Below are 12,620 nucleotides of genomic sequence, written 5' to 3' on the forward strand. Positions count from 1 at the left end.
TTACTATATACCATATCCTCTTTAACCACTCCTCTGCTGACGGACACTTGGTCACTTCCATATCTTGGTAATTGTAAATAATGTTGCTATGAACATTGGGGTGCGTGTATCTTTTCAAATTAGTGGGGGTTTTTTTCCAGATGTATACCCAAGAGTGGAATTGCTAGGTCATATGGTAATTCTATTTTCAGTTTTTTGAGAAATGTCCATACCATTTTCCACAGTCTGGCCCCACTTTAAAGATGGGGAAATCAAGGAGGTATACTTGGTATACTTACAGGCTTATGGTCACACATACAGTTAATGGAGCTGGGACTTGACTATGAGCTTCCTGTCTCCACATGTCATGTTCATCTCCTGCATCCATAATCTCAAATTCCTCCCCAAATCTCTGAGTCTTTTATTGCAACTCATCCCTCACTTAACTGTCTCTTCTTTCTATCGATATTGTTCCTCTGATCTGATCTGGGTTCCTCTTCTCACTCCCACTGGGAATGCTGTGTTATGACCAGCAGACTTGGAATCAATCTGTGTCTGTTCCATCATACATTCATGCATTCATTCTTACATGCATTTATTTATTCATTCATTCATGTGTTCATTCATCAGTATTTGTTGAGCATTACTAAGTACCAGAAAGTAAAAAGATTTTATTTTCTTAGGCTCCAAAATCACTGAGGATGATGAGTACAGCTAAGAAATTATAAAGAAATTAAAAGACACTTGCTCCTTGGAAGAACAGCTATGACAAACCTAGATAGTATATGAAAAAAGCAAGGACATCACTTTGCCAACAAAGGTCCATATAGTCAAAGCTATGGTTTTTTCCAGTAGTCATGTACAGATGTGACAGTTGAACCATAAGGAAGACTGAGTGCCAAAGAATTGATGCTTTTGAACTGTGATGCTGGAGAAGGCTCTTAAGAGTCTCTTGGACTGCGAGGAGATCAAACCAGTCAATCCTAAAAGACATCAACCCTGAATATTCATTGGAAGGACTGATGCCGAAACTGAAGCTTCAACACTTTGGGCACCTGATGCAAAAAGCCAATTCATTGGAAAAGACCCAGATGCTGGGAAAGATTGAGGGCAGGAGGAGAAGGGGACAACAGAGGGTGAGATGGTTGGATGGCATCATTGTCTCAATGGACATGAGTTTGAGCAAGCTCTGGGAGATAGTGAAGGACAGGGGAGCCTGGTATGCTGCAGTCCCTGAGGTCGCAAAGAGTCAGACACAATTTAGCAACTAAACAACAACTAAGTACCAGATACAGTGCACTGGGAATACAGCCGAAGAGTCTACGGAGAATCCTCGCTCTTCTGAAGTTCAGGGAAAAACTCATCTCCTTGACCTCAGTGTTACCACCTGTAAAATCAGAACTATGTCTACATCGCAGAAATACCATAAAGGCACAATGACTAGGTGAAAGCTCTTCACAATTCCTGAACTAAGCAAATAAAAGGCATTATTTTAAAATAATGCAAATTCATATTTCCAGCATGTACCCACACACCATAAAGGCTCAATAAATACTTGGTAATAGAAAAAGGGAATGACACTGTTGCACACTACAGGCTGGCATCAGCCCTGTTATGAAGCCCTTCTTTGTGAGCCTCTGAGCCCCTCTGCCAACTGCACATCAACATACCTTAGATTGGGTAGACATTCCACACTGGAGTTTCATCTTTTAAGGATGCTTACAATCTTCTTTCTGATTATATTTATTATTTAAAAATTCAGTAAGTACAGAAAGAACTGAAAAACTTAAAAAAATTCTTCCATGTTCCCACCACTTCGTCATTTATTTGTTCATTTATAATACACTATTGAGCATCTTCCCCACGTGAGGCCTCAGATACAGCGGTGAAACGACAGACGCTGTCTCTGATCTCAAGATGCTCATCAACATTGTAGGGCTTTCTGATGTCTACCCTTTCAGAATACTTTTATAAACATTTTTTAGACTGGTTAGCAATTCTAATTTTTAAAGCCACTGAAGCAGAGAACTGACAGAAATATAAAGCAGTAGCTAAACCCAGAGCCTACAGCTATTCTCATTAAAAGCAAAAGCAGTGGCTGTCAAACTTGGCTGTGCATTAGACTCACTTGGGGAGCTTTAAAAATTCTCTATACCCAAGCCACAACCAAACTAATTAAATCGGAATATCTATGGGAAGAACTATGGTGTTTGTATCAGAATTGTTCAATGTGAAAATACCTAAAGGAGAAGCATGCTATCTTTTTTTAATCATAGCTATATAACTTAGAAGTTTAATTTTTACTCTAAAGCAATTGCCTAGGAGTCAAAATTTTTAGTGTGTAAGTAGCCCTTGCTTATATACTCATTCGCTGTACAGTTTCAGGAAAATCACTTACCTTTCCTAAATTACGTGACTTGAAAATGAGGCAATTTAGGAAACTAGTTTCCCCAGCAGTTTTTAAGAATTACTGCATTTCAAAAACAAGTAACTCTTCAAAAAAACATTTTTTAATTTCCCTGGGGTCTAGTGGTTAGGATTCACGGGCTTTCACTGTGGTGGCCTGGGTTCAACCCCTGGTTGGGAAAAGTCCTGCAAGCTATGAGGCGTGGCAAAAAAAAAAAAAAAGAAAGAAATAACCACCACTCTTGAACTCCTCCGAGTAGGTATGCTGTTGTAGTAATAAAGATGCAGCTATTCTAAAACTATTTTTGTTGTCTATTAATGTTGTTGAGATCCAAGGAAATGGAAGATACAGATGTGGGACAGGAGTAGGCAAGGAAGACCCTGTGGCAGTGAATGGGATTAAATTATGTGTTAATATCCACTGATCACCTATCTCCATCTCCTGGAAGGCAGAGCAGTGACACCCACCCCAGAGCAAAAAACATACTTATAGCAGAGATTTTGGTTTCTAAATACCATTCCCCACAAAAAGGAATGAGATTTCTCAGAAATGCCTGATTATAGGATAGGCATGTAAAAAGTTCAAGAGAAGCCTAGGACACCTTGCGCTATAAAGAAAGTTCTCAAAAATGATGGAATCAAGTGAAAAGGATATAAAAGTCAGAAGAAAGAGCTTTCACAAATCAAATGTGGGACCATGTGAACATTAAATAATGACAGTAATAGATGATAACCAACTGAGTCAAAAAATAATCCATTAGTCCATTACGATGTGAGAGATGGAGGGAGTCAGAAAGGAAGGAAGGGGATGGGAGAGGGAGAGACAGGAGATTCTTCCTTGGAATGCAATGCCAATTAATATATATAGAAAGAAGAAGGGAATCAGAAAATCACAATTTTGCAGATATCATGGTAGTAACTGCTTTAGGCCAGACTCATCAATGAATGCTAAAACCACCGGGTAAAAGTCAGATGGAGAGTTGGATAATCTCAAATTCTCTCTCCAGATTACTCATTAATTACTGAAGGGAAAAATGGTAACTTCATGGTGAAGGAAACCTGGATGACATTACCTTAACCAAGTGATCAAAGTTAACAAATCAAGACTTTGGCAACTGGCCTGTACCCTTCAAATATCAATGTCATGAAATGCTGAGGAATGATTCCAGGTAACAGGTGTCTAAAAGGACATGACAACTAGATGCAGACATGATGCTGAATTTTTTTAAAAGAACTTCTTATAAAGGTCACCTATTCAGTAAGGCCTTCCCTAACCACTTGATATTTAAAATAACACCCTGGCCCATCCCCCACACGCCATCACTTTCTGCCTTATTTTTTTCACAGTACTCGTCATGGGGTTATAGTACAAGCCACAGACCTAGACTTCATGGTGTTGAAACTTTGTGATTTGGGCATGTTCCTTAAACTTCCGTGTCTGTTTCTTCATCTGTAAATGAGGATTATAATAGTTTCTACTTCAAAAAATATTGGGAAGATTAAATGAAATGATATATGTCAAGCACTTAAAACAGAGCCTGGTACAGAGTAAAATGTCCAACTAAACATTAATTGTTTTTATTAGTTGACATTATATTATATATTTATTCATTTAATGTTTATTTCCCCTTCTAGAATATAAACTTTAAGAAGAAGGAATTTCTTTAGAATTTTTTAGGTTTTGTTTGGCTGGTTGGTTTTCACTAAAACAATGTTAGAACACAGAAAGCACTTAATAAATAATTGTGGGATGAATAAATGGGTAAAAAACGAACACTGAATAAGATTTTATTTGAAATAGAACTTTGCTTGTTTTATAGAATGTTATTATTCTAAAATTTGAACTTGAAGATACAAAAAAAGGGAACATAATTTTGAGAGTTCTTAAGAGGAAAAAAGATCTAAATGATATAAAAGGAAAAGTCAAGATTCTAACATAACTACTAGCAAAAAATAACATAGCAGCATGTTCTCATTCCCTGCAGATAATTCAGCTCTAAATGCTTCAGGAGGCCTTTTGGGGAAACTAAACTATCAAGTTGGCTTATTTAAACCTTTGTTTCAGAGCTACCTCACCCTTATTTAACAACTCTGCACTTCACGGAGGAGGACGGAAAAGGAGGAGGAAAAAGTTTCAAAACACCCTAGTCCAATCAACTACACCTTGAAGAAAGATTTCTTGGTAAAACAGAACCCTGACACTGTACCCCTCACTAGGGAGCATCACCATGAGCACCGATTCTCAGAAGTTTCTGCAATAATCAAAGTCCACTGAAGCTGGTGTTTCCAAAACTACTTGCTCATAAAACACTTATCCTATAATAATAATAATAATAATTAACATCTGATGAAAAAACTCTTCAGAAATACTCTCCAGAGAGTCTATTTTCTGTATGGATGTTTACAAACTGACCAGAGAGGACTGTGGTCCATGGAGAGGAGAGGGACACAGTGTGAGGATCTCACTGGCAACTTCAGAGTAAGACCTGCACACAGCTGGCCCCACGTGGCACAACTCTATCTGACCGCCCTTGCCTCTCACTGTTTCCCTGCATAGTCACTACTCTCGGTGCAGTCAAACTCTCTTTTCAGATCCTCCCAGAAGTTCTAACTTTATTTACACTACTACTCCAAACTCGGGTATTGGAGAAATGCATTATTAATAGGGGTTAGCTCCAACCCAGTATTTGAAGCCTGTTTCCTTTTCTAAATAGACAGTTTTAGGTTTTAGAATACAGCTTAAAAATACAGATTATTTTAGATCCCAGGTAAACACTACAGTTTATTTTAACACCAAAGATTTAGATTTGAGGCTTTGTAGCTAAAAGTAACTATGTATCTTCATTTGTTATGTGTATACCTAATGTCCCAAGGTCAGCAAAAGGGTCCAGAGTCTGGGGTTTGTTTTGATGGGTGGGAGTACCATGCGAGGAGCCTGTTGGGCTGGTGGCAGCTGACTTGCTTCCCATTCCAAAACCTCCTGAAAAAAATAAGAAGGTCATTACAAATGAGTTAGTTGTCTGAGGCTGAATTCTGAAGTCAGAAATCCAGAGCTATTGCTCACCTCGTCTCTAAGGGCAAATTAGGATAAGGTTGGCAAATATGTTAGAAGTTGCTAGACCCCATTTCCCTAATTTAGGTGAGTAGTGATCTGGAGCAAGGACAGGGAAGAGAAAAGGTATAAGTCATTTCCGAGCCACTCCTCTAAACTATTATGTCTGGTGCTTACCTCATGTCACCTGACTCCGTTCTTTCCTATGGGATTTCCTAGGAGAGGAGTCAGAGCTGAATTCTGGTTCTGCCGCTTCCTAGCTGAGTGACCTTTGCCATGTTGCTTAACTTCTCTGAGTGTCGATATTTTCTTGTTGGTTACATAAGGAAACAGCAACTGCTGTTTTGTGATAGACATATAGTGTGTGTGTGTGTAACTTGCACACTTGCACAGTGTCAGAAAAATAATCACACAAGATGGCTCTCAAAAAATACAATACTAGCCATGAGAAAGAGAATTTATTTACTACAGACAAATTCAGATCTAAAACAAGTTCTCTGTAAGAGAGAAAACCATTCACATCATGCAGCACCTACTCTATTCCAGAAAACTTCATGTAAGTAATTTCATTTAAACTCTGTGGGACAAGAATTATGAATTCCATTTTACAGATAAGAAAACTGAAGTTCAGACTGGTAAAAAAAATTCAAGAGCTTCTAAATGGTTGAGTTAGATGTATACCCAGATCTGTCTAACTCTATTGCCAAGGCAAACATTTAGCAAATTGAGACTTAGAAAAATTAAGTATCATATGACATGCAGCACTACCGTGTCATCAAGGGCAATGTGAAAAGCCTCCTTGGATTGGGAACCTTTAGGAACTTCCATAAGTGAGGCTAACACTCTGCAAGTACTCACGTCACCTTGGGTGAAGGATTATGCTTCAGAGACCAATTATGTGGCACAAAATTCATCTGCTGATCTTTACCTGGTTTGGTATGCCAGTCCCAGGCTCCTGAAACATCTGGCTGAATGTTCACAGCAGGGGTACTAGAAGCTGTAAACGAGGAGAAAAAAAACAATCAGGAAAAGATAGCTCAGAATCCACTTTTTTGAGTTCACAAAAGAAAATGCTCTCCCTTTCATGACCTGTCCACGTCTCATGTGATTCTACTCTCCCTTTGAGCTCTCTCCACATTCTGCAACACTGATATTTTCTGCCTTCATCTGTGGTTACTTACATGAACACTGGTGGAAGTCATATACTGTTTGTCTCTATTACTTCCTTGTTTTTTTTTTCCTTTATTTTACCTCCAAAGGTACACTTTGAATTATAACTGTGCATATATATGTCTCCAGTACACTGCAAAAGCAAGAATTATCTTATTCATCTGCATGTGTCCCACCCTATCCTTAACACAAAGTCGGTAGGCAATAAAAAGAAGGTGAAATGAAACTCACACTCAATTTGCCTTAAGCTGGCATAAACTGCATGAGCAACTTAGAACAAAAATTTTGTTTTCTCATTTGGGGGAGAATGGATACATGTATATGTATGGCTGAGTCCCTTCATTGTTCACCTGAAACTATCACAACATTGTTAATTGGTTATATCCCAATAACAAATGTATTTTGCATTAAAAATGAATAAAAATTAATGTTTTTCTTGTTTTTCTCCTCTGCTGGGACATTAACAGAGAATATGAGTCAATCAGAACACTTACCAGGAACTGACTAGATAGCATCTACCATGCTGGTGTCAGGGATGTTATCTACTGTCACTAAAACAACAAACTCACTACAGCTTCAAAATAGATCATTCTGACCCCTCTCAAGGGAGGTCAAGGGATTACATCTGATAGAGTGCCTGGAGAACTATGGATGGAGGCTCATGACATTGTACAGGAGGCAGTGATCAAGACCATCCCCAAGAAAAAGAAATGCAAAAAGGCAAAATGGTTGTCTGAAGAGGCATTACAAACAGTTAGCTGAGAAAAGAAGAGAAGTGAAAGTCAGAGGAGAAAAAGAAAGATATTCCCATTTGAATGCAGAGTTCCAAAAACAGCAAGGAGAGATAAGAAAGCCATCCAGTGATCAATGCAAAGAAATAGAGGGAAACAATATAATGGGAGAGACTAAAGATCTCTTCAAGAAAATTAGAGATACCAAGGGAACATTTCATGCAAAGATGGGCACAATAAAGGACAGAAAACGGTATGGACCTAACAGAAGCAGAAGATACTAAGAAGAGGTAACAAAAATACACAGAAGAACTATACAAAAAAAGATCTTCATGACCCAGATAACCATGATGGTGTGATCACCCATCTAGAGCCAGATATCCTGGAATGTGAAGTCAAGTGGGCCTTAGGAAGCATCACTATGAACAAAGTTAGTGGAGGTGATGGAATTCCAGTTGAGCCACTTCAAATCCTAAAAGATGATGCTGTTAAAAGTGCTGCACTCAATATGCCAGCAAATTTGTAAAACTCAGCAGTGGCCACAGGACTGAAAAAGGTCAGCTTTCATACCAATCCCAAAGAAAGGCAATGCCAAAGAATGTTCAAACTACTGCACAATTGCACTCATCTCACACGCTAGCAAAGTTATGCTCAAAATTCTCCAAGCCAGGCTTCAACAGTACATGAACCATGAACTTTCAGATGTTCAAGCTGCATTTAGGCAGAGGAACCAGAGATAAAATTGCCAACATCCATTAGATCATTGAAAAAGCAAGAGAGTTCCAGAAAAACATCTACTTCTGCTGTATTGACTACACAAAACCTTTCACAGTGTGGCTTCCAAAAAAACTGCGGAAAATTCTTAAAGAGATGGGAATACCAGATCACCTTACCTGTCTCCTGAGAAATCTGCACGCAGGTCAAGAAGCAACAGTTATAACTGGACATGGAACGACAAATTGGTTCAAAATTGGGAAAGAAGTACGTCAAGGCTGTATGTTGTCACCCTGCTTATTTAACTTATATGCAGAGCACATCATGTGAAATGTTGGGCTGGATGAAGCACAAGCTAGAATCAAGACTGCCAGGAAAAATATCAATAATCTCAGATACACAGATGACGCCACTTATGGCAGAAAGTGATAAAGTGAAAGAGGAGAGTGAAAAAGCTGGCTCAAAACTCAACATTCAAAAAACTAAGATCATGGCATCTGGTCCCATCACTTCATGGCAAATAGATGGGAAAACAATGGAAGCAGTGACAGACTTTATCTTCTTGGGCTCCAAAATCACTGCAGATTTTGAAATGCAGTGACTTTAGCCATGAAATCAAAAGATTCTTACTCCATGGAAGAAAAGATATGACCAACCTAGAGCACATATTAAAAAGGAGAGACATTACTTTGCCAACAAAGGTCCGTCCAGTCAAAGCTATGGTTTTTCCAGTGGTCATGTATGGATGTGAGAGTTGGACTATAAAGAAAGCTGAGCGCTGAAGAATTGATGCTTTTGAACCGTGGTGTTGGAGAAGACTCTTGAGATTCCCTTGGACTGCAAGGAGATCCAACCAGTCCATCCTAAAGGAAATCAGTCCTGAATATTCATTTGAAGGACTGATGCTGAAGCTGAAACTCCAAAACTTTGGCCACCTGATGCAAAGAACTGACTTATTGGAAAAGACCCTGATGCTCAGAAAGGTTGAAGGCAGGCAGAGAAGGCAATGACACAGGATGAGATGGTTGGATGGCATCACTGACTCGATGGAGATGGGTTTGAGTAAGCTCCAGGAGTTGGTGATGGACAGGGAAGCCTGGCATGCTGCAGTCCATGGGGTAAGAAGGAGTCGGACACAACTGAGCGACTAAACTGACTGACCCTCTCAAAGTTTCAAGTGGAGAATTTAAAAGAAACGTTCAGTTAAATATAATGGGGTATATTAGAGTACACATTGGTAGAGTAAACTTTTTCTGCATCTGTAAAATCCAAATAAGAAACTGGATGCCATAAGAAAGAACTTCTTTCTAAGACTCTTCTAGGTTCTGTTCATTAAATCAAAGAATGCAATGCAAATACTACAATAACACTGCAAGTACAATTTAAGACACAGTACACATATCACCACCAAAAGGATCATCAAGGTACCAAGCCAACCTTATCAAGCCTTATATTTACCCATTTCATTTCCTTAGTACGAACCAAAACCTTGTGTATCTTCCCATCATCAAGTTAAACAGAATATTCCATTATCAGAAATAACAGTTCTTTCCTTTTAGTTTTCCCTTCTCTTTTTCCACAGTAATCCATGAAAACTGATGTGGAAACTACATAATTTTGCTAACTTTTGCTGTTTGACTTCCTTTAAACTCTGACCTTAGTCTTACACCCAACGAGGATGCAGAACTAGGAATTAGCACTTCAACCTTATTACTAATAAAACCCACACACCTGCCACACACAAGGCACCATCAGGGAACAGAGAGCTAGAGGACACAGTGCCTATCCTCAAGAAATTTAAAATCTGCTGGAGAGAAAGGAATAAACAAATGAAAAGATAATACCCAGTATTTTAAACTTCTATTTAGCCTTTTATTGTAGTTACTTGTTTAGTTTTTCTTCTCAGATTAAGCCCCAAATAATTATTCTCTTCAGAGAAAATATTCGATAAATATTCATAGAACTTGAAGGCAACATTTCTTGGCTTTCAGAAGAGATGGATAGTGCCTTGTAGAAACTGGAGGTGGGCAATCTGACCTCCCAAACTGACACTTGAGTCTCATCTATATATGAAGAGGATGCAACTGACCCACTAACAATGGAATAATTCCCTTCTCAGCAAGGATAGTGGAAAATTCTTTCACACACTAGCATCGCACAGATCAAAATAAGCAGCACAGCCACAAAACACAAGACTTCTAACTGGCTGAAACCGAGGGATAAACATCTTCTAGCCAGCTCACAAGAGAGAACCAAGTCCAGTACTGCCATGCTGAAGTATGAACATCCATACCCATGGGACGTAAAAGGTGCTACTCATATGAAAACAGTAAATTCAAAGTATTAAAAAGTCAGGAAAATAGATAACCTTATCAATATTATCAGTATGCATCAAAGAGATTTATATAGGAAAAAATGATAATTTATTTTATATGGAAAGACAGATAAAACAACACATCATACAGATCTTCTAGGCACTAGGAAAGCATTCATAAACAAAACTAACAAAAGTCTCTGCCTCTGGCCTCTGAACTAATGTTCTAATGGGGAAAGATAGATAGGAGGATAAGTTTCCATATGAAATAGAGCAGTCAGAGGAGACCCCACTGAGAAGGTGATTGCTGAGCAAAGATAAAAGAGGTGAAGGAATTAGCCATGCCATGGTCTGGGGAAGAGAGGACAGCCAGTGGAACGGTGGAGAGGCCATGTGACTGGGATGGAATGAGCAGAGGGAGCAAGTGGGGAAGGAGGTCACAGTCCTGGGTATTAGAGCACAGAGGGCCAACCAAAGCCATCTTAGTGACTTTGGCTTCCATGCTGAGTGAAGCAGGGAGCCACTGCGAGGACAGCAATGACATAACCTACATTTTAAACAAGTGATCAAAAACAACAGCTTTAACCTATCACCCCGCATCTTTCCTCTTGAGGTAGCCAACTTCCAATCTGGAGATTCTTTTAAGTGGGCAATGCACAAGGGTCAGAGGTGAATTTCTTGCATATCGTCCTGTGGACCCACTTCAAATAGTTTGAGATTTAAGAGCAATAGGAAATTACCCATAAAGTTTGTTCCTGGACTGCTTTCTCCTTTTCGGTCGTTACAGTTTGACCAGTGCTGCACAACTCAATTTCCTTTTGCATTTGCATAGCTCCCATGAAGTCAAACTGATCGCTACACTGTGTTGCCCAGAGGCTCAGGGGGCCTTCAACAATAAATACATCGTCCTCTAAGTCTAGGCCACTGATGTTCAACATCCTTCAGCATCAAGAAGGAGCTTCATTTCTCCATCTCAGAGCCGTCTATCCTTCACTGAAGACCTTCAGTTTTAATCAGTATTACCTCAGTGATACCTTTTTGCTCTTACAAATGGATGTGATTATGATTCTTTCCACACAGTCTGTCTCTAACTTAGAAATATAATGTGGGCCTTGTGTAATTTAAAATTTTTCTAGTAGTCACATCAAAAAAGGTAAAAAGACACTGGTAAAATTAATATTAATATAACATTTTATTTAACCTAATATATTCAAAATATTATATTAAATGACCAATACAAAAATATTAATAAGACATGTTACACTGCTTTTTTTGTACTAAGTCTTGAATTCTGGCATGCACTTTACACTTAGAGTATGTTTCAAATCAGACTGGCACTTTTTAAGTGTTTAACAGTCGAGTGTGGTTAGTGGCTTCATCTTAGAACTAGTTTAATATATCAGGATATTGTATTCTAAACTGTTCTGTGGAATACTAATTTTGTGGAATGCTCATCATATTACATTTTATTAACTTAAGATGCATATTTTTTCACAGTTCAAAGACTTCAACTAGTAAGCATCTTCCAATCAACTAAAAGTGACAGTACATAAAATAAAGATATGTCCTACAACTGATGGTGCCCTATATATTTTGTACAAGTAGCTCTAAGGCAAAATAAAATTTCCAAATTAAATTTTAGGGAAGCTGAGTACAACAAAGTTAAGCAGGCTTCTTTACTGTAAAACATTGCAGAGCTTTTAATATGTTAACACGAATTGTTAATTTTCAAGAGATATGTAGCTTTTCAAAAGCAAAAGCCAAAACAAAACCGCACCTACAAGATGTTTTTTTTTTTTTTTCTGGGGTACAAGATGTTTTTATATGTGAACACCTACTGATGTCTTGTAGGGAACCCTGCTCCACTAAACGCAGCATAAATACTTCCTTACCATGCACTGTAGGAGAAGGACTCCTCGTAGGCTGAAGAAAGGGGTCACTGGAAGCACTGGCTGTGTTCAAAAAAGAACCCAGCAGATCCTGACCTGATGGTTTAGAAGGTGCTCCAAATGGGTCAAAGGTGGCACCTAGAAAACAATAGGAAAACGGTGTTTCTTTGTCCTATGGGTTCACTCATTCAGTAAATACTGGACAGCTGTCCCTCTTACAAGGCCCTACGCCAAAGACTTGAAAATTCAGGATGATGCCTGCCTCGTGGGCTGCTCCACAGGCCCATCCTACCCTTAAAACTTCCTTCAGGGCTAACAATGAAGCCCAAGGATTTCGGACTACATGTGAATAACCTCTTCTTTGA

General features: G+C 38.8%; 1 protein-coding gene across 4 annotated transcripts in view; it reads right to left on the bottom strand.

Moving 5' to 3' along the window:
- DNAJC6 (DnaJ heat shock protein family (Hsp40) member C6) overlaps window positions 1-12,620 on the bottom strand; it is a 170,598-nt gene that overhangs the window by 10,021 nt on the left and 147,957 nt on the right. For all 4 annotated transcript variants that reach the window (XM_043877820.1, XM_043877821.1, XM_043877822.1 and 1 more), the window contains 3 exons: window positions 12,259-12,393; window positions 6,366-6,434; window positions 5,246-5,365 (listed from right to left, as the gene is read on the bottom strand). In XM_043877820.1, the coding sequence (XP_043733755.1) occupies window positions 5,246-5,365; window positions 6,366-6,434; window positions 12,259-12,393 (324 nt within the window). The remainder of the gene's footprint in view (window positions 1-5,245; window positions 5,366-6,365; window positions 6,435-12,258; window positions 12,394-12,620) is intronic.

This window comes from Cervus elaphus, chromosome 20 (genome assembly GCF_910594005.1).
Source record: "Cervus elaphus chromosome 20, mCerEla1.1, whole genome shotgun sequence".
Classification (NCBI taxonomy): domain Eukaryota; kingdom Metazoa; phylum Chordata; class Mammalia; order Artiodactyla; family Cervidae; genus Cervus; species Cervus elaphus.